This window comes from Notothenia rossii, assembly GCF_949606895.1.
Source record: "Notothenia rossii genome assembly, chromosome: 4".
Lineage (NCBI taxonomy): Eukaryota > Metazoa > Chordata > Actinopteri > Perciformes > Nototheniidae > Notothenia > Notothenia rossii.
The window spans coordinates 63,664,683-63,687,974 of NC_136902.1; the positions used below are offsets into that span (position 1 = coordinate 63,664,683).

Sequence of the window (23,292 nt, forward strand, 5' to 3'; positions counted from 1 at the left end):
TAGCATTCTAACGTAACATAAAGTACCGTGACCGCTGTTTGCACCATGTCATCAGAGATATCGCTGGAAAGCTCCGTCTCTCCTGCACAATCTCATCGGATCCAAATATGGTCATTTCCTTTGCATCAACAACCAATCGTGAAAGTACAAAAGGGTCTTAAACCAAGAAACGAAATCTCATTGGCTGGTGTCAACTTCTGACAACGTGATTCGTTCAGATGCGTCACGTGGTGTGCTAAAACACTTCCTGGTTAGCTTTCCGCTAGAAATTTAAATCTCAAAATGGCAAAAGAACGGCGAAAAAACATTCACAGAGAAGACAACAACAATTGTCACTTGCACGAAGCAAGATTATACAAAAAATAAATGACCCAGAACATGAAATACATTCACGGAGAGCGTTGACGCGCAAGCTGTCATCCAAAGAACAGGAGGGTTTAGCTAGCGCCACACTGCAATCTTTAAAGGTCGTTTTCTCAAAATGAGTTTTTTCTCCTACTCTCCGAAATGTCCACTTCAGTTGCACTTACATACACCAAACCTTCCAGTTATATTCCTATCAATATTATGAAGGCTTTTACTAAAGGGTTTGTTGATATATCATTCATAGCCTGAATTATATAAGATTGTATACCTAAAAACATGGCGAAAATTGATATTTTAGGGCTGTTAACAGTATTTTCTGATGTATAGAGTGATAAAAAGAGATATCCAAAATCCCTTCAGTAAAAGCCTTGGATGCTAATATGAATACAAAATGAAACAATAATTTTGAACCTGGCTTTATCCAAAGTAGACATTTTTGGTTCCTGAAATGTGTTCAAAATATGCGCATTTTTAATGAGATAATGGCTCATTTGCATATTCAGACAACTTGTAATACAAGAAACAATTGCCTTATTGTAGGTAATTAACTGGAGAAATTTCTAGCTGATATCCTTAACTGTTATGCTTAATAAACCATTATAGACCTACATCATTTAGCAACAGCTGCACATGCCCACACGCTAACTATGGGTCTTACAAACCTACATAACATTACAAATAGTCAGAAAATATTATTTACAATATTAATAAAACTATGAATTCAATTTTAACTGATTGAAAAGGTAAAACACTGCACAGCGGCAGCAGCATGAAAGGAAAAATATCGTCTTACCTTGCGTATGTGTTGGGGCTTCACAAAACCCCAAATGTAGCCTTCCTCTCTGTGGTGGCACTAATGAAGACCCTCAATAGAGCAGATACACCCACATTGTCCAAAATGTTACTATGGACATGCATCAAAGTCAGATGTGTCAGTCTCTTCTGTGTCATATTACTCTAGTTGGAGTAGCTGGTGGTCCACTCTTTTTATTGGGTTGTTTGTTGGAGAAAAAAATCCAAAATCCTTTTTTGCGCCATTCTAAAAAGTTGTCACTGCAGTGTGTGTGTCGTGTCAATTACGTCACTATCCCACGACCTACGACCTAGATGACTCGGATTTTATTTATTTGAAGAATAAACTCAAGCCACCTGACTGATACAAATATATACTATGACTATTATATGCTACTGTATACAACTAATTTTTAACTATTTTATGTAGTTTAATCATTTTTATTTAGGTGGTCACTCAGTTTTTAAAATGTACACCACTCGCCAACAGGGGGTGGTGCAGCCCCCCCAGCACCCCTACTTCCCGTGGCTATGCATATCAGGCGTAAAAAGCAGTCTGTCCATGATCAAATGAAGGTTGAAAATAGCTTCAGCATGTTAACTCTAAACATCCTCACTCTGAATGCCAACCAACTAGCAGTTACCACTAAACAATAATGACTCCTAAAAGGGCAAATAGTAAAATAATCAAAAAATGTTATGCTAGCAGTGGAAAGGCATTATGGGGGTGTTGGGGGGCGGGGCGAGCGGGAAAGGTGGGCGTGGCCGTTTTTCCACAAAGGAATGATTTTAGTGAAAAATAAATGATTGCAATCAACTCAGAATCATGAAAAAACCCTAGTTTGACCCCTCACAAGTTACCCAAGGCCAAACTGAACAATTTAGATTTTTCGAAAATCTGTATTCGGTACCTCAACTTTGAGCAGTTGTTACGAAAAAACATACAGGATTTGAACTTCAACTTTTTAATACATCTTACTACACACCTTTACGAAGACATTAGTGAAGAAATTGATTGGTAAGGATTTAGTTTGCAGATCGGTCAAATATCTGATAAAATGCCCTTACTAAATGTACTTCTGCACTCACACTCAACCAAACAAAGAAGGGTGCTCTCATAGTTGAATTCACACATTCTCTGGCACCTGACAGAGAGGGCTGTGATTATGCCGATATTAAAAGATAGGTCAATGTCTATTTTCTGCTCCACTTAAAGCTTCACTGCTGAAAAAAATTGCCAGGATGAGCGGGAAGCACAATACAAATGGAGGAAGAAAATACATGTGTGTGTGTGTGTGTGTGTGTGTGTGTGTGTGTGTGTGTGTGTGTGTGTGTGTGTGTGTGTGTGTGTGTGTGTGTGTGTGTGTGTGTGTGTGTGTGTGTGTGTGTGTGTGTGTGTGTGTGTGTGTGTGTGTGTGTGTGTGTGTGTGTGTGTGTGTCACATCTACATGTGCCAGAAACAAGTTGTAGCAAATCAATACTGTCCGACAATGGATTTGGTTTGAGGTGAGGGTTCTGTTAGATATCTGTCTAGACTGTTTCAAAACACACACACTTACACATTTCGACACACTCAGACATGCATTTTGCTATACAAACACAAAAGAAGATGTTGGGCAGTCACCCAGTGTGAACCACATTGAGCTTCTTCTGCAGCTAAAATATTCGTACCATTTTATATTAACCTTTTTTGGAGTTTTTAGGTTGCAAAAACCAACAAAGAGATTGAACGTGGTTAAACCCTCCTTAGGGGTGCTTGTAAAAAAGGATGCCTTTAACCCAGGGGTCGGCAACCCCTGGCACGCGTGCCAGCATTGGCACGCGGCACCGTAACCAGTGGCACACTAGGAATAAGTGGAACAAGTGTGCTAAATATTTAAATTGTATTTTCGGATCCTGAACGAGACCGCCGCCAGAGCGCGTCTCCCCGTTCCCTGCAGAAGGAAGCCATGTACGCAACGCACCCCCGCTCCGTGCTGATCGTTTCACCACGGAGGAAAGCACTTCACTAATTGCAGTACCCATAAGGAGCTGTACAAATGCCGAAGTTTTTGCGTGACTGTGTATTTAGTTGAAAGCCCAGTGGCGATCTGCTCATCTCTCATCGAAATAATATGCTACAAAGGGTCGGACTGGCCATCTGTGTGTTGAACTTTCTTGTCGGCTCCCAGACCGTAGTCGAGGAGGGCAGAAGCAACAAGCTTCAGGTTCAATAACCCACTTTAGCTTAAATGACTGGAGAGAGGTGAGCTCTTCTTGGGAGGCCGTTGCATTTATTTAGCTGTTCTTCTGTTTCACAAAATACATCACAGACCTCTGTTTTTCTGCTTTCCCGTTTCACTTCCAGAAACAGACACACGTTCTCTCCATAGGTTCTCTCACTGTCGCTCTACCATCCACAAACACACATGCACAAGCCACACCCCTCTCTCTCTCTCTCTCTCTCTCTCTTAAAGGGACAGCGATCTCTCTGCATGACCGTAATATCATAACATGTGTGCTCTGGAGAATCACAGAACGGAGGATCGTCCTTATTATTATGCCGTTTAAACCAATTATTTAAATGTGTTTGTTAAATTCGGCATCATGTAAGTTGCACTGACAGGTCCACACACTGCTTCCCCGCAGCTAGGCTCCCCCGCCCCTCCTGCTGATAGTTGACGAGCGTCAAGCTCCTCAACCCCCCCTGTTGATAATTCTCGATCGCTGGCACGCTGATAACAATTTTTTTTTAAATGGCACTTCATATCAAAAAGGTTGCCGACCCCTGCTTTAACCAATACAAAGATTATTAAAAAAAGAGAGAGTTATGGCCCGTTAAGCAGGGCCGGCCCACCGCACTGGCGTTATAAATGTTCGCCTAGGGCGCTGAACTGTAGAGGGAGCGCAGGGGTGCAGTCCAGATTTTTAAAAAAAATAGGCCTATGTATATTTTTTTATTTTTGTAGGCGCCCCCCAGATTCCTTTTTTTAGGCGCCGCTCAGATCAGGATTCATTTGTTTTTTTGAGAATATGAAAAATAAAACGTAGGGGCGCCCCAACACTGCACCACCCCTCTCTATGTTTTCTTTGGTTCTGTCCATTTGTGTTTCGCGTGTCGCGCGCACTCGCGCTCGCGTTTTGAACGAGAATTAGAACTTCACTGTCACAACATGAAGCGGGGCAACCCCAACAAAAAGCCGTCTGGGGCGCATTGGAAAAGGCGAAGAAAGAGAGAGGAGGAAAAACTCCAGGAAAACAGAGGTATGTCTGATGACTGTTTGTGTTTATTGGCATTTTTCAGCAACGGTATAAAGCTAGCTAGCTAACGTTAGCTAATGATAGCAGCTGATATATAGTATGATAGAAGCTAGCAGATGAGCTGCTTTACCATCTAGCTTGATAGCTCTTTTTACACCAACTGCACTGTGTGGTTTTTCTTGTATTCTTTATATATATTTATTATCATTAAAGCTATCTATTTTGTTCCATCTTTAGCTTACAAATGGTAATGGACACAAAATAATTCTGCTAAATCATTAACTAGCTAGGTTATCACTTAAAAAATATATTTTGCATATTTGGGCACAGGAAATTATGTCAGCTAGTCTGAACTGCTCAGTATTATTGCAGATAGATACCTACTACATTATTCTCTGTGTAATTTCCAGGTGCATTGTTAAAATATCTGGGTAATACCACTGCACAACCTGAGTCTACTGCATCACTGCCTGTAGCAGGTGAGTTCAGTCAAGTTTTTGGTGATATTGCCTGTTGAGTTTATTAGGGTTGTGGGTAGTTCATACACATGTTCACACCTGCACATTACAATAGCACCTATATCACTTATAATGTACATGTTAATGTAAAACAGTGGGTGTCTGACTGTATCCATGCATGTTCGACTGTCTGCAGGTGAAAACGTATCACTACTACCTGTCCCAAATGAACCTGCTGCTACACAATCTGCAGGAGAGACATTGGTCCCGAGTACCACAACACAGTCTGCAGCACGTGAGTCCAGTTTATTATTGCACATTACAATAGCACTTCTCTTACTAATAATGTACATGTTAATGTAAAACACACACACACACACACACACACACACACACACACACACACACACACACACACACACACACACACACAGTGGGTGTCCGACTGTATCCATGCATGTTTGACTGTCTGCAGGTGAAAACATATCACTACCTGTCCCAAGTGAACCTGCTGCTACACAATCTGCAGGGGAAACATTGATCCCGAGTACCACAACACAGTCTGCAGCACGTGACGCCACAAAGGCAGCAGCTGTTGACCCTGCCGACTGGCCATCCATGTCTGATAAGGTAAGAACAGAGTTTGTGAGCAGAGGACCCTATCAGGCAAAACCACACTTCATTTTTCCAAAAAGACAGGATGGGAGAAGCTGCCACCACCAATACTTTTATAAAAAACTGGTAAATGGGGAAAGAATCAAGAGAAGCTGGCTATTGTACTCACAGAAAAACGACAGCCTTTACTGTTTTTGCTGCAAGCTGTTCTCCCAGAAGGAATACAAATTAATCAGTGCAGGACTAAATGACTGGAAAAATTGCCACCAATTACTGAAAACACACGAGAACACTCCAGAACATACTAAACACATGGAATCATGGAAAGAGTTAGAGTTTCGATTACAAAAGGGGCAAACTATTGATAGGACTGAGATGGCACTTACAGACATAGAAAGGAAGAGATGGCGTGAGGTGGTAACAAGGTTGGTCGCCATCATTCAATCATTAGCTGAGAGAAACATGGGCCTCAGGGGAACATGTGACAGACTCAACAAACCCAACAATGGCAACTTCCTTAAAGAAGTGGAGCTGATGGCAATGTTTGACCCTGTAATGAAAAAACACGTTGCTAAAGTCAAAAGGGGTGCAAGCCATACCACATATCTCGGAAAAAATATTCAAAATGAACTCATTGAATGTATCGGTGAGAGAATCAGTGCCCACATGATTGAAGAAATTAAGAAGGCTAAATATTATTCCATCATTCTGGACTGCACACCTGACATTAGCCACACAGAGCAGTTATCAGTCATCTTAAGGATTGTTACAATGGAGGAGATGCCACAAGTTAAGGAACACTTCATGGGGTTCCTTGTCGCTGAGGAATCAACTGGCGAGAGTTTGTCATCCCTCATCCTGGAGAGGCTCCAAGAACTGAACATCCCCTTTGAGGACTGTAGGGGACAGTCTTATGACAATGGTGCCAATATGCGAGGGAAAAACAAATGAGTTCAGGCCAGGTTACTTGAACTAAACCCGAGGGCACTATTCGTGCCATGTGGCGCACACACTCTCAATCTGGTGTTAGCTGATGCAGCGAAAAGCTCCCTAGATGCCACTGGATACTTTGGCTACCTCCAAAAGCTTTTTACATTGTTTTCAGCATCCACAAAGCGCTGGGACATTTTGATGAGCCATGTCACCACTACCTTGAAATCATGGTCTGAAACCAGGTGGGAGAGCCGGGTCAACAGTGTGGAAGCTGTGCGATATCAGGCTCAACATGTTCGAGATGCACTTTTGGAGGTGAGGGACAAGGCCACTGACATAATGATCAAAATAGAGGCACAGTCTTTGGCTGAGGAAGTGGGGTCCTACCACTTCTCCATTTGCACTGTGGTGTGGTACGACATCCTCAGTAAAGTCAAACAGGTCAGTAAGGTCATGCAGTCTGTGTCAATGCAACTTGACATTGCAGTTGACCTCCTGAGAAAGACAAAGGCCACCCTGGAAGACTACAGAGCCACTGGATTTGCCTCTGCTCAGATCAGTGCTAAAGACATGTGTGAGGACATGGATGTGGATGCTGTCCTCAAGGAGAAGAGGCTGAGGTCAACCAAGAGGCAGTTCTCTTATGAATCACCTGATGAGCCAATGGCCAATGCCCTAAAAAAGATGGAAGTTACATTTTTCAACAGGGTGGTTGATGTTTGCATCACTTCCCTCAATGAGCGTTTTGAACACCTGGAAGAAGTTCAGGCAAAGTTTGGGGTGCTTGTCAACTTCCCCGAACTGCCCAGAAACGAGCTGACAAAGCAGTGTCAAACACTGAGCAACACCCTGAGCTCTGGCGGACAGTCAGACATAGATGGAAAAGAGTTGGCACTGGAGCTGATGAACTTTCCAACTCTCCCCTCACCCACAATGACCACCCTGGAACTGTTGGTGTTCTTGGAAAGGAAGAACCTGAGGGAGGTTTATCCTAATATGTGGGTGGCCCTCAGGATCGCAGTCACTATGCTAGTGACAGTGGCTTCAGCAGAAAGAAGCTTCTCAAAGCTGAAGTTAATTAAAACCTACCTGAGGTCTACAATGGTCCAAGAACGCCTCAGTGGACTTGCCATCATCAGCATTAACAGTGATGTTTCTCGTCAGCTGTCATATGAGGATGTTATCGATGACTTTGCAGCAAAGAAGTCAAGACGAGTGCAATTCTGAGTGTTTAAGTCAAGCAAGTCAGTAAGGTATTTATTTATTATTACAATATGTGTGTTCAAAAACAGAAATGTAATTGTTCCTTTTTTGTATAAATCGTTTTTATGTATTTGTTAATATTTTTTCATTTATTTTATTTTATTTATTTATACGTGTGTTCTTAAGTGTTCTTTAAAATATTTCTATAACTCCTTCTGCGGAAGCTACTTGTTTATTAAAAGATGTTTGTTGAATTATAACTAAAGCAAGTGTGGTTTTTGTATTTGTGTGTAGGGTGGGGGGGGTTGGTGTTTTCAATGTATACTATAAGACAGTAAACAAAAAATATCGTTTAAAAACTGGAGATAAAAATATGAATACATAAATGAGTGTTAACTAGGTCAAATAAGATATGAATGAACAACAAAAATAAAATAAGTTACATTTATTGGCTATGGTAGGTTATTGGTTATTGGTAAGCCTTTTTGCCTATGTCAATAAGTTTCTGTTTTTGTATTGTATTCGTCTTTTGTAGAGATTTTTAATTTGTTCTTTATATATTCTATGGGGGGGGGGGGGCAGCTAAAATCTCGCCTAGGGCTGCAAATTGTCTAGAGCCGGCCTTGCCGTTAAGTACAACAGGCCATACCTTGACCGCAACCAATGCTAGCTTTCTGTCATACCCAAAAACAAGTGAATATTTGTGAGGGTCTTCTAAATACAGTATGTTCTGGTATGCTTTCAGTGCCAGGGAAACCGTTGCAACCCTGGAAACTTTTGTACTTTGGCCGTAATAATAATCTCTACAAAAACAATAGATTTCATTGCAAATGAACAAATGTGTTGCCTGCATTCGAACCTGACATGGATGTTAAAGATGAGGGTTGGTCAGGGTCAGGGTAGGTAGGTCATGAGGCATCAAATGGTCGGCCAGTTTTTTAAATGGTTCTAAAATACGGTGGTGATCGCAGAACTACACCCAGCTTTTGCTTCAGCTGCTGTAGTTTACCACAGATATTGTTGTTTCTGAACGGTTCATTTCTGTGTCTTCAGGCTTCATCAACGGCTGATGGTAAAATTCATTATGAAGAGGAAGGGTATATACAGTAAATTGGCCGAGGTGCAGTTGAAACAGGTGGGTTTTCAGTCTACAATGGTCAAGATTTACTGATATCAATGGTGTTTTTGTTGAAAGGTACCTGGGTCCAAGTCGCAGTGAGGAAGTAGTGAGCAGATCGGTCCATGCAGAGCAAAGTGTGCGTTCTAGAGTGTATAGCCTAACCATGTGTAAAAATGGGCCTGATCCGCTCAAAGCATGGTAGGTACCAGTTTCTTGAAGCAGATTTGGGAAGCCAATGGTTACCAGTAAAGGCAGTTGAGGAGCTGTGTACTATGGGATAACTTATAGTGGTTGAAGACCTGTTGGGCTGTTGAATTCTGGATGAGCTGTAGAGTTTGGATGTCACAGGAGGGTAAACCAGCCAGTGGGGAGTTTCAGTAGACATGAGAAGAGCCTAGACCAGAACATCGTCTTCTAGGTCAGAAGGGGACGTACCCTCTTGATGTTGTTGAGCAGGGACCACCAACTACCTTTTTCCAAGGGCAAAAATCAATCCAATAGACACTTTCGTGGGCCAGCGATTTTTATATATAGTTGTTGACCGGAGGGGAGGGGGGGGCTAGTGGAGCACGCTCATGTACATGAGCGCATAAAGCAGACTCTTCACGCTAACAAAGGATCGCTTCTTCTTCAGGGCAGGGAAGGCTTCGCAGTACGCAGTGTACTGTCCCGCAGCTGCTGCCTCTCTGTTGGACTCCGGTACTGCACATTACTCAGGAGACGTTGTAAACAAATTTGTGGGGGGCGAACGCACTAGGCACTCCGCCAACGCCACAGTCACCCCCGCCGTCTGGGCCGGATGAGAATGTCTGGCGAGCTGGATGTTGATGGTCACTGTTGTAGAGAGTGTACCTGCAGGAGCAGATCGTTGCAGAGATGTTGGCAGTGAAGGACAGTTGGTTAGCACTTGGGCAGGTTTTGCCTTTGAGATTGCTTGATATAAACTGAGAAACATTTTGGCGACAGTGTCCAAAAGCAGAGGTCCTGGCTGTGGGGCTCGGATGGAGTCTCAGTGAGGGCAGAGTTTTGACCATGGCGCCAATTATTTTGTAAGTTTTGTTCCATTTTCCATGTCATATGTTGCGGAACTCGCATGAGTCCATGGAAACGCAGGCATCCAAGCTTTTTATCATCGGGAAATCGGGTTGTTTTAAATTACAACTTACATCAAGCATGCTGCTGACACAATTCTCTTAATGGTTGCTCATTGGTTCACTAACATTGGCAAATTGGCAAGCATACTTGAAGAAAAGGCATAGAAAACTAAAACGCTGAAACACAATTTCTTTAACATGGAGAGAAACACTTGTGGAGAGCATTTAGAGCTGGGGGAGGTGAGAAGATGGAGCATTTAACCTGGACTATGGAACATACAGAGATGGGCTCACACAGGATGGGTAAATGTCGGCATTTACCTCTGTTGGGGGGCAGTGAAAGCATGAGCAATGATCCCATGATGGGTGTGTGTTTGAAATTGCAAGCCTGTGTCTCTGCGTATGCAAGCTCCTACCAATGTGTTCGTGGGGTATGAATTTGTTTGCTGATATGCATTTACTTATGTTTATACGCACACACACACACACGCACATCATTTGGCCATGTGTGTTTGCATGCACGCAGAGGTGGGGGTTAAGCTGGTGCCGAGGCCCCTATAATGAGTAAGCATTGGCTGGCCAGGGCTAAGATAAATGGTGGGGGCCTGCCACTAGTGCAGCAGTCAGCAGGATGCACCAGGGCCGCAGGCTTGTTTGTGCCAAATGGAGCTCGCAAAATATCAAAGGCCAGCCATCCAGAAGACGCAAGCGTCTGACAAATTTTAAATTAACCATAAAGAGAGAAGGGGGTGGAGGAGCGGGGAGGTTACAGGGTGAGAGAGGAGGGGGTAGGAGTAAGAAGAGAAGGAAGACCGGGAGGTGGACGGAGACATAGAAAAAGAAATGTTGGAAGATGGGAAAAAGAAGAAAGAAAAGGGATGGGTTGTAAAACAGTGTGAGAGGATGGATTAAGGGAGAAGAAAAAACTAAATTATGCAATCTTTTGTCGCCCAGCGATATTCTTCCTCCCCCCTCTCCCCTCAACGTTCTTTTCTTGCCTTGGTAATCGCCAGCGCCATTATTGTCATTAGCCGGTGAGGCTGTTATTATTCCAATTGCATACTTACAACAATTGCTCAGTTGAAGAAACAAACAAAAACACACAAATAGAGAGTGAACCATTCCCAACCATGCTGTGAATTTGGTTGGGTGTTCATGGTAGGAGGGTCAGAAATGTTTTAGAAGGCATTTATACATATCGATATACAGTATGTATTACGCACACTGAAGTCTTCTGATATTAGTACCACAAAAGGTTAGTATATTTGGTTATGGACACATAGGTTCAATGTTCTTTATTTTGTCATACGAACATAGCTACAGTCATGGCCGTGGGAAGTAGGGGTGCTGAGGGTGCTGCAGCACCCCCTGGTGGAGGACAGGGGATCTGCACTCCCACAAGATATAATACAAAAAAAACGAATTTTCAGCCTTGATGTAACAACATTCATAATTAAGTAAAGATAACACCCTTTTCACCCCGGTTGCATTTTCCATTTGCCCTGTACGATGGGCGCTGTAGTGATGAAAGTGGGGGATGTTGGCTTAGCAGGCGCCCGCAGCTCACAGCCAAAGTTAGAGAGATAGAGTGAGGGGATACCGCGGTACCGGCGTGGATTGCTGTTAGCTTCTGCTGCGCTAACGGATATAAGAAGCTGTTTCTATAATAATGTGTAAGGAGAGCTCTGTCCTGTCAGACTGAGAGGCTCAGTGAGGTAAAGGACTCTAGATAGTTCACTTTAGTCTAAGTTATCTCAGTGAGTCTCAAACGTTTTGATCACAGTTTATCTAAACAAATATTTCCAAGGCACACCTTTATAACTATTGGGATAAATAAAAACAGGTTTGAAATCATTCCAATGTATACTATAGGACAGTAAACCAAAAATATCGTTTAAAACTGGAGAGATTTAAAAATATGCATAAATAAATAAATGTTGATCAAATAAGATATGAATGAACAACACAAATAAAATAAGTTACATTTATTTGTTATTGGCTATGGTAGGTTATTGGAAATGTTCACATACTTATTTGATTAATAAAATGCAAACCGATCTTTTTCATATAGGTGTTTTAGAGTAGTATCCCCTAGATCAGTCTCTAATTGGGCACTCAAAGTGCACCAGATTGAAGCATTTTACTTTAAAATGTGAAAAAAAAATCTTCCCGGGGGGACACGCCCGGACCCCCCTAGAGGATGTGAAGTCCACCCCCCCAATTAAAACATGTTATAATACTAAATACATTTGAAGCCTTGTTATATAAACTGTCCACCATGTCAATATGTTTCTCTTTTTGTAGTGTATTGGTCTTTTGTAGAGGTTTTTCATTGCCAGCTAAAATCTTGCCTTGGGCAGCACATTGGTCAGAACCAGCCCTGGTGTCATCCCCACAGCACCCCCCCCCCATTTGAAACATGTTCCCACGGCTATGGCTACAGTGTAGGCTCATGTGGTAAACAATCTATTCATTTACGCTTGAATACAAGATGGTGCAGTGCTAGATGGAAGTGGTGATATTGTCCTGTTCAAGCAGGGAGTTTGTTGGCTATAGTCCGTGGCTTAGGAGCCAAAAAGGGCAGCCTTTATACTGTATGTGTGGGTCAGTCAACCGTATTCAGGACTCAAGCATAGAGCTTAATAAAAAAAACACTCATGACCCTCAAGAATACATACCCAAAATAAAATATGAGCAAAAAAGGGGTTCAACTTATGATTTGCATGAATTAGGAAATGTATTTGTTGTTTTCACCTTCCACTGTTGTTTGTTTTCTTTGACAGATTCAATGCGTCTTAATGTTAAACTATTTATATAATTTATTTGATGTTCTCACTACAGTACTTCTTTTTTGGCCATACAGGAAGAAGAATGAGCTGAAAATATTACAGTAACATACTTTGACTTTAGAAAATCGTATGTATTACATTGCTAAACGTAAAGTTGTATCCAATAATTCCTAAAATTTAAAGAGCCAAAATATTAAGTTATTCTTAAATTGTCAGTAAAAAAAATCTGAAAAACGATTTCAAATTCCTGTTTTTAATATAAATTGACTCAGAATAGCTGACACACAACAGCAAGACTGCACTTCAGCCTATGTTGGTGTCTTCACACACTTCATTCCCATTCCCAGTGTTTCCCCCCCCCCCCCCCCCTTCCCTCTGTTGTCTAAATGAGACTGGGCCCGCCTAGTAAAATAGTTTTCTTTTACTAATGTCAATTTATGGCCTAGCAAGAGCTCCCTCTAATCTTTTCCTACTCATTACACACAATTTCCAGGGCGTTCAGCCAGGGTGCTGATTGGTTCCTTGCAGTGTGTGCAGCGAGGGGTGCAGTGATTGTTTATTATTTATTTGTTTATTTATTTACACTGATGCCCCTTCGCTCCCCCTGCACCCTTCTCTTTGCCTGTTTCTTCACCACCCACATTTCACATCCACAGTCCCTAGTCTGCATTTTCTATGAATAATCAAATTGGCTCCAAAGCATGTGGCTCCGCTTCCCTGCATCTGTTTTTCCAGGAAAGTCTGACCGCTTTCTGAAGGACAAGTCTCATACTAATGGTAACATTTTGTATTCAGCCCCTATTTAGCATGAACAATATTTGTATTAAAATTCAACCCATGTTTTAAAACATACTATCATTTAGCTTTAAACATAAATAATCACATTTCTGTACGTTTTTTAAATATACACCTGCCCCAATGCATCATTTCTTTATTACACTTTTTTCTCATAAGTTTGCATTAGTTAGGAGTTAAACCTAATACAAATAAGAACCTCATTTTCATAATTATTTCATTTATGAACTATGTTGAGTCACTGTACAAGAATAATACTTGTTAAAAAAAAAAGAAATTAAATAAATAGAGATATTTAATGTTTGAATGATCTAACAAACTTTTAGCAAAAGTTTTGGCAAATCTATTTCATGGCAAATAGATAAGGGGCATGCAACAGCGTTGACACCCTAAACATCATGTACTGGCAGTCTATTCCCCTCAAAGAAAAGGCACCCTGTTCCTCCAGTTGGGTACTTTGAGGGTCAAAATGTTCCTAAAGTGACATTGTTCAAACAGGAAAAATTGTCAGTTTGATTTGGCTTTTAGTCTTTGTGAGCAGGTCAGTCAATTATGAAAAAAAATGACCAATACTGAGAACAAACTACTGTATGTAACACTCTCCAATAATCTGAAAACCTTAACACATAAAAACCCAACTTCTTCCAATAATACCAGCACGGATGTTTATCATGAATTGCATGGCAATGAAAAGGCAAAGAAAGCGGACAAACTAGTACAAGCTTGCATTGACTGGAGACCACTGGACATCAGCAAGCATCATCTCTACCTCTGTGTAACGGCACACCTAATGCATGACAAATGTGTCTGCACTTTTTTGCCTTTGCTTTAGGTGTGGTGAAAACAGACGGCCTTTTTCTGAAGCATGCACCAGTTTCCTGAAGCATGCACAGGAGTGAGGGATAGCAGACAGGGTCTACTGTTTACTGTAGAAACAAAGATTGCTGCAATATGATGGCGGCAGAGGTAATACTACCATACAAGCAATATGCCCTGTGTAGCGCATATTATACAGAGGGGATCACACAGCTCTGTGACAGCTGGTCTGTTTGCCGGAGTTCATGAAAATGATGTTAAAATAAAGTCAAAACCATCTAATTCCTCTAATAAGTTTGTCATGAATGTCCTTATGACAACACTACATGCTGATTAATTGTAAGCCCCGCCCCAAAAAAGACAATTATATATATATACTGTATTATTGTTATTGTCTGTTTTATATAATTTATTACCTGATTAATGTTGGACGGATTCATACCTACTGAGATTAAAAGATGTGTCAATATCAAGTGAATTAAAGTACTTGAGGTCTTGAGAAAATATCTTATATTAACCTTAATATCCACCTGCAGATATCCCATAAGGACGAAACTGAGTAGGAACCACTGAACAGAGTCAAACACACACACACACACACACACACACACACACACACACACACACACACACACACACACACACACACACACACACACACACACACACACACACACCTCTACATCAGTCCCAATACCCAGAACACGGATGCCCAGCGGTCCATGACTATCATTGAACAGGACAAACAAAATTAATTAAAGTGCCATCATAAGTGACACCTTGCTGTCACCTGGTGCAGAGAGCTAGAAAAGAATGTGGACTGTCATGTGGACTGCCTGGCAGCAAATTGCCTCATCAAATATGCATGTATGTAATCATGCTCGCAGCACATAAACACTGTACATTATTCATTCTTATTCTGAATTAAAAAGTTATCTGGCTGTGTACACTGATAGATAATGAGGCGAGGAGTTTTCTGATTTTCACTTAAACTGCCTACCATTCATTTATCGGAGATGGTGATAGTGAGAGTATCGATTACAATTCAAATCTGATACTGGAGATTTACAGATCAGATTACAGAGAGCACACACACATGGCTGGACTCCTCTAATGGGAAGGCTTCATGATGCTCCCATGGTACCAAATAATAATCCCTTAATCCACTGTTCATTACCCTCAACATAGCCTTTGTCTGTCCCCCACTGGTCCATGTAACTCATTCTATATCATATCTCCATTTCCAATCACATTGCACAACTACCCAGCAGCAGTCATCATCGTCTCCCAGTGCCCACACGCTCTCTAAATGGACAGGAGAAAAAAGGGATGGACAGAAGGGGAAGAGGAAGGGACAGTGGAGGCAAAATGACAATCTGACTTTATATTGGCGCAAAGATTACAACTGCTGAAGGCTGAGGTGCAAAGAGTTGTGGGTAATTGTCGTGTTTTTCATTAGCGGTTAGATGAGGATCTGGAGATGAGGAAGGAAATGGCCTCATCATCATTGCTTTCTCTCTCTCTCTGTGTGTGTGTGTGTGTGTGTGTGTGTGTGTGTGTGTGTGTGTGTGTGTGTGTGTGTGTGTGTGTGTGTGTGTGTGTGTGTGTGTGTGTGTGTGTGTGTGTGTGTGTGTGTGTGTGTGTGTGTGTGTGTGTGTGTGTGTGTGTGTGTGTGTGTGTGTGTGTGTGTGTGTGTGTGTGTGTGTGTGTGTGTGTGTGTGTGCCTTTGCAGATCACACCCTTGATCACAAATGTCCCTGCTCACTGCAAAAGGAACAAATTGTTCCCTCTTTCTCTGTGCCCCACCATGTTCAACCATTATCTCTGGATATTGAAAGAAACAAGCCATCCTAAATGAGGAGCAGAAAGATTGAAGGAACAAATGAGAAAGAGGAGAATGAAAAAATAACTGGCGGTTGGGGTGGGGGTTTGGTGGAGGGGGTGCCTTTAGGGGTTTAGAGGCTATGAGGCCAAAAATAAGACTGGAGATGAGGAAAGGAAATGAAAAGAAATGTGTGCCAAAATTGTGATGAGACGCCACAATCGCACAGGCTGGGATGAGAAGGGAAAATTAGAGCAGAGGAGAATTGAAAAGAGACACCGATAGGAAGAGAAAGACACAGAGAGACACGGAGAGGATGGGGGGGGTAATGAGTGAGGCATTGAAAGACATACAGAAAAGGCATTGAAAGACATACAGAAAAAACTATAAAAGATTTTCCCCGTAACGCTCTTGTGATCAAACCAAAGATGTTTGTATTACAGTAATGTCAGAGAACTATGTTGTTATGAGGTCTCATCATATGGTAGTTTGATATGTCTCCCACGCAAATGAATAATAGTGAACCAGCAATTACATTTTCATCTACATACATATATTTTTTTCCCTGTTGAAAAGCAAGAACAAACTTTCTAGGAAGTTCTAAAAATCGCCCCGCCGATGATGTGCACGTGGCCTTGTTGTGATATTGTAATGTTTTATCCATCCACCAGGTTGAGCAGTTAGCAAAGCTGACTTGCTATTATATTTGCTCTGTGGAAATGTGCTTCCCTAAAACTTTCAATGATTATAAACATATCATAATGACCAGGCAAGGAATTTTATACTAAAACACTGTTACAGCTTGATATTTGTATGCATTAAAAAGCAACACGGCTAATGAGACACACCTCAAGTTATTATCTGATAATATTTCCTTTTCTGTCTTTTAAAGCTATAATAATGCGTTATTCAACAGAGTTCCATAAAAAAAGCTATATGATTGGGAAATGCTTTTTTCAGAAGTTACAAGGTGAGACAATACCAACATATAAAAGACAAGACCACAAAACCTAATAAACCCACAAAAGAAAAAATGACTTTGAGACAAAAAAAACAACAACGTTTTTAAAACAATTAAATAAATGATACGTTTCACGGATTACGGTTGCCAAATCTGGCAGCCATTACTAGCTCTGCCAGATTTAGAAAACCTTAACGCTAACCCCAACACTTTAATATTTCACCTGATTTAGAAGCCCCCCTGGCATTTTATACACCATGAATCCAGATTAAAATGTTGGCGTAAACTACAGGGGAATAACTAACACCAGTGATTTTGGTGAGATTATGACCATCATGACCAAAATCACAGAGAGGGTTCCAAATCCAGCAGCCATAACACCAACTCTGCCAGATTTGGAAGCACTCCTTTAATTTTCATCTGATAGGCTCAGAGTAAATTGTTTTTGTTTGCTTAAACTAGAGAGGAATAACTAATGCTGGAGTGAATTCTGTGAGATTAGGACAATCATGGCCAAAGTTGCAGAAGGGGTGTCAAATATGGCAGTCATAATGCTAGCTCTTCCAGATTTTTAAAGCCCCCTTTAAATAAAAGTACAAAGTATAAGCATCAGAAATGTATGAAAATGCATTTATTATTCAATCATAATAAATAATGAATTCATGTTTCACTTTCATTGTTGAGGTCTACTAGAATATATTTATATTGTGCAATTTTCCAAACTCACATTGGTTTCTCATACAGCATCTCTGTATAGTATGTCGGGATGGGTATCGTTAGGATTTTATCGATACCGATACCGGTACTGCTTATCGGTATCGGTATTTTTTTATACTCTTATCGATACTTTTCAATCATTTGGTGCTCAAAATGATAGACATGAATACAAGATGTGAAGATTAAACAGTCATTTTATTGTAATTTTCTTGCAGAAATAACTGTATAACTTATACAATAGCTTCTCAAAAGCAGAAAAAAATAAAATAAAATAACTTAAAGGGGCCTGGCTCGCCCTATCATGCTTTTTGGGGTTTTCCCTCAGACAGAGGATGAAAAGAGGCATTTTTTAACATTTGTAAATCACATCTTCATCCAGACATTTCAAACTGACAACCTAGCTCGACAAGAGATCCTTAAAACATTGTCCTACGGTGACATCATGCAAAACTGTGATATGAAGAAATTGGTAAAAAGGCTAAGATGGCAAAAAGGTAAAGGCGAGTACGTATATTATTCTGGATTGTACTTTTAAATCATCACAAAATAAATGATGTGCTGAACTGAAACACGTCAAAATGTGTCTGAAGGTTTAAACATAGAACAACGTATTTGAGCTTAAAATTTGTCAATTCCTAGTAAACGACCAACAATTGCTGAACCATACATTAAAACGTTGACCTTTAACAACATTTAAATGTAGTTTTCCAATTCACAATGACATCTGTAAATTTAACTGGTTTATAATTTATAACTATAATTTGGCCTTTCATTGAATGCTTTATAAATTATAAAGCTTTCAATGAAAGACCAAATTATTATAGGTGTAGGAGCTCACATTAATACACTGTCAGTGTTAATAAACAAAAAAAGACAAGGCCATGTGCCTGCAAGACTTCATTCGGTAAACAAAACATATTACCCGTGCGCAGCAGCTAACCTGCCTGCGAGCCTTCCCTCAGGTCACATTTTACACACGGAGCGACTGAAGCCCGCTAGCTCTAGTGATGGGAATTCCTGCTCTTCTTGGTGAGCCGGATCATTTGGCTCGGCTCACCAAGAAGAGCCGGCTCTTTCGGCTCCCAGACGGCTCTTCAGTTTACCACATATTATACCTTTTATAAATTATAATTAAATCAAATGTAGCCCTGTTTTGACTAATGATTGATATGTGTACAATACATCCTTTGTACTGAAGTATTCAAAAGTAAAAATTACATGTTTAATATAAATGATTTGCTGTGGCCAAATGTTTTCATTGCATTTACAGACCCTTGTAACTCTCTGATACCACCCAATGAATGCACTGACTTGCTTGTAGAACCACGCTACACAAAGCAGATACTGTAGCAACACCTTTTTAAAAAAGGGGGTACTGTATCGACATTTTAAAATTATATTTAAAGAAAAGGCCCTGACAAAACAGCAGGGCTCTATTTCAGTAACTACAGAAAAAAAGACAGCAACAGCTGACATCAAATCTTTGCTGAGCCTAATAAATAATAAATATATTGCAATGCTCAAAACAGCAGCATCCAACCGTCTCTAATCCATGTCACTGCATGCATGCACGGAGCAGCTGTAGCGTGGAGATCATCATATCATTCTGCCTTGTATTACTTCACAAAACAAAAACGGCTCGTTCGCGGGCTCTTTGAGCCGGCTCGTTCGCGACCGACACATCACTAGCTAGCACTATTAGCACTAGCAGTATCGCTAGCAGGTGCAGCTACATTGTTTAGGCTGTCAAATACGCTGCACCGTTTTAGATTCAATGAGTGTCTCGTTTGCAGATGCTTCATTAAGTTGCTTGTGTTACCCCCTTTACAAGCAACTAATTGAGTACATAGATTGCACCTTGCACTATCGCCACTACATTTTTTAAAGTGCACCCAGACCTTCGATCACTTTGCTCTGTCCGACATGCCTGCGGGAGTCTCACAACAATAATAGGAGCGCTGTTGAGAGAGATGGCGAGTGGCATTTACAGTGGCCAATCAGAGGGGTCTCAAACCGGATACATCACACGGGATGAGGGTTCCCAACCAACCAGAATGGTTTAAAGTTAAACTAACGTACTAAAGTAGACGTAACACATATACCGATAGCAGCACCGTTTGTCCAGCGGCTTAAAGGTATACCAATGCCGTCCAATCAGGTACCGGTATCGACTTAGTACCGGTTCTCGATACCCGTCCCTAAGTATGTGTATTCACTCTGTGTCCTAGACGGCTTGTTCGAGCTCCTGCCCCCCCCCCTGTGAGCCCATTGTGCTCTCCTCCGCCTCCTCTGGAGCCACGGTGGTGGACCGCTCCACCAGCGTAACCACCGAGTTTGCCAGCAACGCGATGTTATTCGCCGCCGCAGACGCCTGAACCGCACACTGGTGCGCCCGGTCAGCCTGGCGGGCGACATACTGGTCCTTGGGGGAGGCCAACACAGGGCGCCGTCCGGCGACCAAGTTGGCCTGCTTAACCCCAAAGAACGCCGTCAAGCTCTGCTCCAGAGCGGGGGTGGTTGCGAAACCCTCGTCAGTGAATCCCTCCACCTTAGTGAAGGGAACAAAGGTGGCCACCGGAGCCCTCAGGGTCCTCGGGTTCGCCGCAGCCCCCTCCTGGTACCTCCTAATGGCTGGGAAGCGCGGCCAGATCGGGTCACTCCTGCCCGTCTGAACGCGGGAAAAAACTCCGGCCATGTCATCCAGAGGTACCTTTTCCCGTCCTAGGGGAACGAGGAGACCCTTGCAGGCTGCCGCCTTGCCGATGATCTCCGGCAGCTCCAGCATGATGCCCCCCAACGCCGGCAGTGCCGTGGCAACGGAGAAGGGGACCGCGTGCTCGGTCGCCATACCCGTACCTCGCTCCGACCCCGTCTCCCCCGTCCGGGGGAGAGGGGGGAGGGGAGAGCCGCATGGCGAGCCATGGAGGGAAACGGGGTAGGAGTCGTCCGACTCCTGCCCACCACTCGGCTCCAGAAACAGGCTGTCGCCCCTGTGCTCCTGGACGGGCCAGTCGTCCTCCTCAGCCGCGGCAGCTAGAGCGTCCGCTCTTCGCTGCCTGTCGGCTGATGGGAGACGGGCACAATGCGAACACGCGACCTGCTGGTTGAGAGCCGCGTACGCGTGCTCTGGCCCCAGACAGGATTCGCATATCGCGTGTAGGTCATAGCTCATGATGTACCCCGTTTTACATGAGGGACAATCACGGACACAATTGTTGCTCATGACTCTAATTCCTTTCCTGTGCTTCAGTACTGCTGACGGTTGCTGAAGAAAAGAGGGAGCAGATTGCCGGGCCACCTTCCTATTTATACCGGAAGGAGGCCCGAGGGTGGGGCCCACCTTGCGGGTGGGAGTGGACTACAAGTGTTTCAGTCAGAGGCGTCAATTGGGTATGGCAAGGTATGGCAGCTGCCACACCTTGGCTCCAGGGGAAAATGTAAATGTTCGTTTTAAAAAAATAAATTTATGGAATTACTCTGTGTCAATTTGTATTGATTATTCTATTATTTAATACATATAAATTAAATACAAATGAAAATCAGAACAACACAATCGATTTCTCTAGTCTAGATATTATCTTTCCCAATACTTATCGTAACGTATCCCCCCTCCCTATCTTGAAATGTGGTATCTCCTGACGAGAAGCCGCCGGAGGTCAGAGCGGGTCATGTTATCGCGGTTTTTTTTATTTTTCGGCTAAGCTAATTAACTAAAATGAAAAGAAAGCAAAGAACTTTAGAATCTTTTTTTATCAAAAAAAAGGCAGGTGAAGGTGATGGCTCCAATGTTGCCCCAGCAGCAGAGGGAGAAGGACCAGGTAGTGAAGGTGGGATTCAAGCTGTTAACGAGGCTGTTAGCCACTCCAGCACCTGCGCCGGGGATGCAGATGCTAACAGGGAGACGGAGACTACATGCATGGAGGCTGAGAACTCGTCCACACCGACTTCTCGAATTGAATCCGAGTCTGAGTCCCCACCAATTTCTCAGATTGAAAGAGCTGGATCAGACGTGGACAGCGATAAGGAAGGTCAAGGCCCGGGTGCAGCAGCAGTAGCAGCCTCTGGGTCAACTGGAGCAGAGAAGAAGGATATTAGTGGATGTAAAACAGACGGACTCAGGCGTCCTCGTTTGACCCACTTCCCAACTAGAAATGGAAGACGCTTTAATGTCAGTTTGTATCAGGAATATGACTGGGTTGAATATTCTGCGCAAGAAGATGCAGTTTATTGCTTTGCATGCCGTCATTTTGGAGGAGCCTCAACTTTAACAGGTGACAGGCATGGACTGCGTGTGTTCATAGACACTGGATACACATGTTGGAAGAACATGAAAAAAAATCTCCGGGATCATCAAGGGAGCAGTAGACACAATTGTGCTGCATTAGCGTGGTCTAACTTTAAGGCTGTGATCAGCGGACATAAGGAATCCATCGCAAGTCGGATTGACGCAAACAGGACAGATGAGGTGCAGGAGAACCGGGCTCACGTCAAATCCTTGTTCAAAATCACGTCATTTCTGGGAAGACAGGCCCTCCCTCTCCGTGGCCACAACGAGAGAGATGAGGATGAAAATAAAGGAAATTTCCTTGAACTTTTGGACGTTATTGCAACAGATGACAGGAACGTGAAAAGCAAACAGGAACGCAGGTATGCGCACTATTCTTCCCCAGAAGCCCAGAATGATATGGTGAGAGTTATTGGGGAAAATATCAGAAGTATAATCATAAATGAAGTAGGAGAAGCACGGTACTTTTCAGTGTTAGTGGATGAAACGAAAGACCTGTCTAAGAAGGAGCAGCTGGCCATTTTGATCCGTTATGTACATGACGGGATTATAAAGGAAAGAGCCATTGGAACCTATCACATGAAGGACCTGACAGCTGAATCCCTGGCCCAGAAAATAATAAAGGAATTATCGAGTTTAGATATTCAGCTGTGTGTTGCACAATGCTACGATGGTGCAAGTGTTATGCGGGGTAATGTGCGTGGAGTGCAGGCTTTAATACGTGAAAAAGTGCCGCATGCAGCGTATATACACTGTCATGCACATAGACTAAATCTTGTGCTTGTGAGCTCGATAACTGAAATACCAGAGATGGCAGAGTTTTTTGGTGTTGTTCAAACACTATATACTTGTATTGCAAATAGCAATACCAGACACATGCTTTTCATTGAGGCTCAAAAGAAGTTGGGACACAACAAAATACTGCACTTGGAGCGCACCTGTCCCACTCGGTGGCTGTATTGGTATAGGGCTCTACAGAAGATAAAACTGCGCTACGAGGCTATACTAGCTGTGTTAGATGCCACTATTGACGCTCATGCAGAGGGTTCAACTGAAGCTGCTGGACTTCGGACAAATATGCTGACAGTCACTTTTGTTGTGCGTCTTCATGTCCTAGAAAAAATCTTAAATCTCACTTATGGACTGTCTGAACAGCTTCAGACAAAAGACATTGCAATCACGATGGCTTCCAACCTCATACGGAGTACTAAGGCCCAGCTGGAAAAGATGAGGTCAGATAAAGAGTACCAGGACACACTGAGCAGAGCCAAGGCATTTTCCACAGA

The 23,292-nt window shown here is 42.5% G+C and overlaps 1 protein-coding gene across 4 annotated transcripts in view; it reads left to right on the top strand.

The window, feature by feature from the left end:
* The first annotated feature begins 4,226 nt into the window (after positions 1 to 4,226).
* Positions 4,227 to 23,292, top strand: part of LOC307036324 (uncharacterized protein) — a 98,516-nt gene continuing 79,450 nt past the window's right edge. For 3 of the 4 annotated variants that reach the window (XR_013807331.1, XM_079676548.1, XM_079676547.1), the window contains exons 1-4: positions 4,227 to 4,401; positions 4,809 to 4,877; positions 5,053 to 5,151; positions 5,332 to 5,486. Coding sequence is in view for 3 of the 4 variants with exons in the window: in XM_079676548.1 (XP_079532674.1) it covers positions 4,311 to 4,401; positions 4,809 to 4,877; positions 5,053 to 5,151; positions 5,332 to 5,486 (414 nt within the window). In the remaining variant the exon portion in view is untranslated. Of the gene's footprint in view, positions 4,402 to 4,808; positions 4,878 to 5,052; positions 5,152 to 5,331; positions 5,487 to 14,237; positions 14,567 to 23,292 lie in introns of those variants that run through there. The other variant, XM_079676549.1, reaches the window with a different exon arrangement.